We start from the raw sequence: 1,729 nt of genomic DNA, 5'->3' as shown, positions 1-1,729 counted from the left end.
CGAGGTCCCTGTAGGACCCATCAGGAGATGTGGTCGCTGTAGGACCCATCAGGAGACGAGGTCCCTGTAGGACCCATCAGGAGATGTGGTCGCTGTAGGACCCATCAGGAGACGAGGTCCCTGTAGGACCCATCAGGAGATGTGGTCGCTGTAGGACCCATCAGGAGACGAGGTCCCTGTAGGACCCATCAGGAGACGAGGTCCCTGTAGTACCCATCAGGAGATGTGGTCCCTGTAGTACCCATCAGGAGATGTGGTCCCTGTAGGACCCATCAGGAGACGAGGTCCCTGTAGGACCCATCAGGAGATGTGGTCGCTGTAGTACCCATCAGGAGATGTGGTCCCTGTAGGACCCATCAGGAGACGAGGTCCCTGTAGTACCCATCAGGAGATGTGGTCCCTGTAGGACCCATCAGGAGACGAGGTCCCTGTAGTACCCATCAGGAGATGTGGTCCCTGTAGGACCCATCAGGAGATGTGGTCCCTGTAGGACCCATCAGGAGATGTGGTTCCTGTAGGACCCATCAGGAGACGAGGTCCCTGTAGTACCCATCAGGAGACACGGTTCCTGTAGGACCCATCAGGAGATGTGGTCCCTGTAGGACCCATCAGGAGATGTGGTCCCTGTAGGACCCATCAGGAGATGTGGTCCCTGTAGGACCCATCAGAAGACGTGGTCTTCAGGGACCGTGGGGTTTCTGAGTGTTTCTGACTCTTACCTGTCGTCCTTCAGGTGGAGGAGATCAAGAAGCTTGCAGGGGACCGGTCAGGCTTCGGTCAGAACGGGGTCCACATCGCGGGACAGAGGTGCCGTCTGATCCGAGACCAGATGGACCTGGAGCCCATCTACGCTCTGGACCTGAAGACCGCCGCAGACGCTGACGGCAACACCTTTGGGATCTGTGTGGGCAGAAGCAAAACAGGTGAGACCTGCAGGTGGACCAGGACCAGCAAAGACCTGTAACTCTGTGTCCCCCTACACACATGTCCCGTCTGTCCTCCTGTCTGTCCCTTACCTGTCCCTTACCTGTCCTTCACCTGTCCTTCACCTGTTCCTCACCTGTCCTTCACCTGTCCCTCACCTGTTCCTCACCTGTCCTTCACCTGTCCTTCACCTGTCCTTCACCTGTCCCTCACCTGTCCTTCACCTGTTCCTCACCTGTCCCTCACCTGTCCCTCACCTGTCCTTCACCTGTCCTTCATCTGTTCCTCACCTGTCCTTCACCTGTCCCTCACCTGTCCCTCCTTCACCTGTCCCTCACCTGTCCTTCACCTGTCCTTCACCTGTCCTTCACCTGTCCCTCACCTGTCCTTCACCTGTCCCTCACCTCCCTCACCTGTTCCTCACCTGTTTCTCACCTTTCCCTCACCTGTTCCTCACCTGTCCCTCACCTGTCCTTCACCTGTCCCTCACCTCCCTCACCTGTTCCTCACCTGTTTCTCACCTTTCCCTCACCTGTTCCTCACCTGTCCTTCACCTGTTCCTCACCTGTCCCTCACCTGTTCCTCACCTGTCCCTCACCTGTCCTTCACCTGTCCCTCACCTCCCTCACCTGTTCCTCACCTGTTTCTCACCTTTCCCTCACCTGTTCCTCACCTGTCCCTCACCTGTCCTTCACCTGTCCCTCACCTGTCCTTCACCTGTCCCTCACCTCCCTCACCTGTTCCTCACCTGTTTCTCACCTTTCCCTCACCTGTTCCTCACCTGTCCTTCACCTGTTCCTCACCT

General features: G+C 57.3%; 1 protein-coding gene across 1 annotated transcript in view; it reads left to right on the top strand.

Annotated features, from left to right (window-relative positions):
- Window positions 1-733: 733 nt before the first annotated feature.
- The window catches only part of LOC106511573 (profilin-2), a gene marked incomplete at its 5' end in the record, with an annotated part of 4,403 nt that continues 3,407 nt past the window's right edge, over window positions 734-1,729 (top strand). The window contains 1 exon segment of the mRNA XM_014000331.1: window positions 734-923. Within this exon segment, the coding sequence (XP_013855785.1) occupies window positions 734-923 (190 nt within the window).

This window comes from Austrofundulus limnaeus, unplaced genomic scaffold (assembly GCF_001266775.1).
Source record: "Austrofundulus limnaeus strain Quisiro unplaced genomic scaffold, Austrofundulus_limnaeus-1.0 Scaffold2944, whole genome shotgun sequence".
NCBI classification, from domain to species: domain Eukaryota; kingdom Metazoa; phylum Chordata; class Actinopteri; order Cyprinodontiformes; family Rivulidae; genus Austrofundulus; species Austrofundulus limnaeus.
This window is presented reverse-complemented; position numbering and strand designations above follow the sequence as displayed.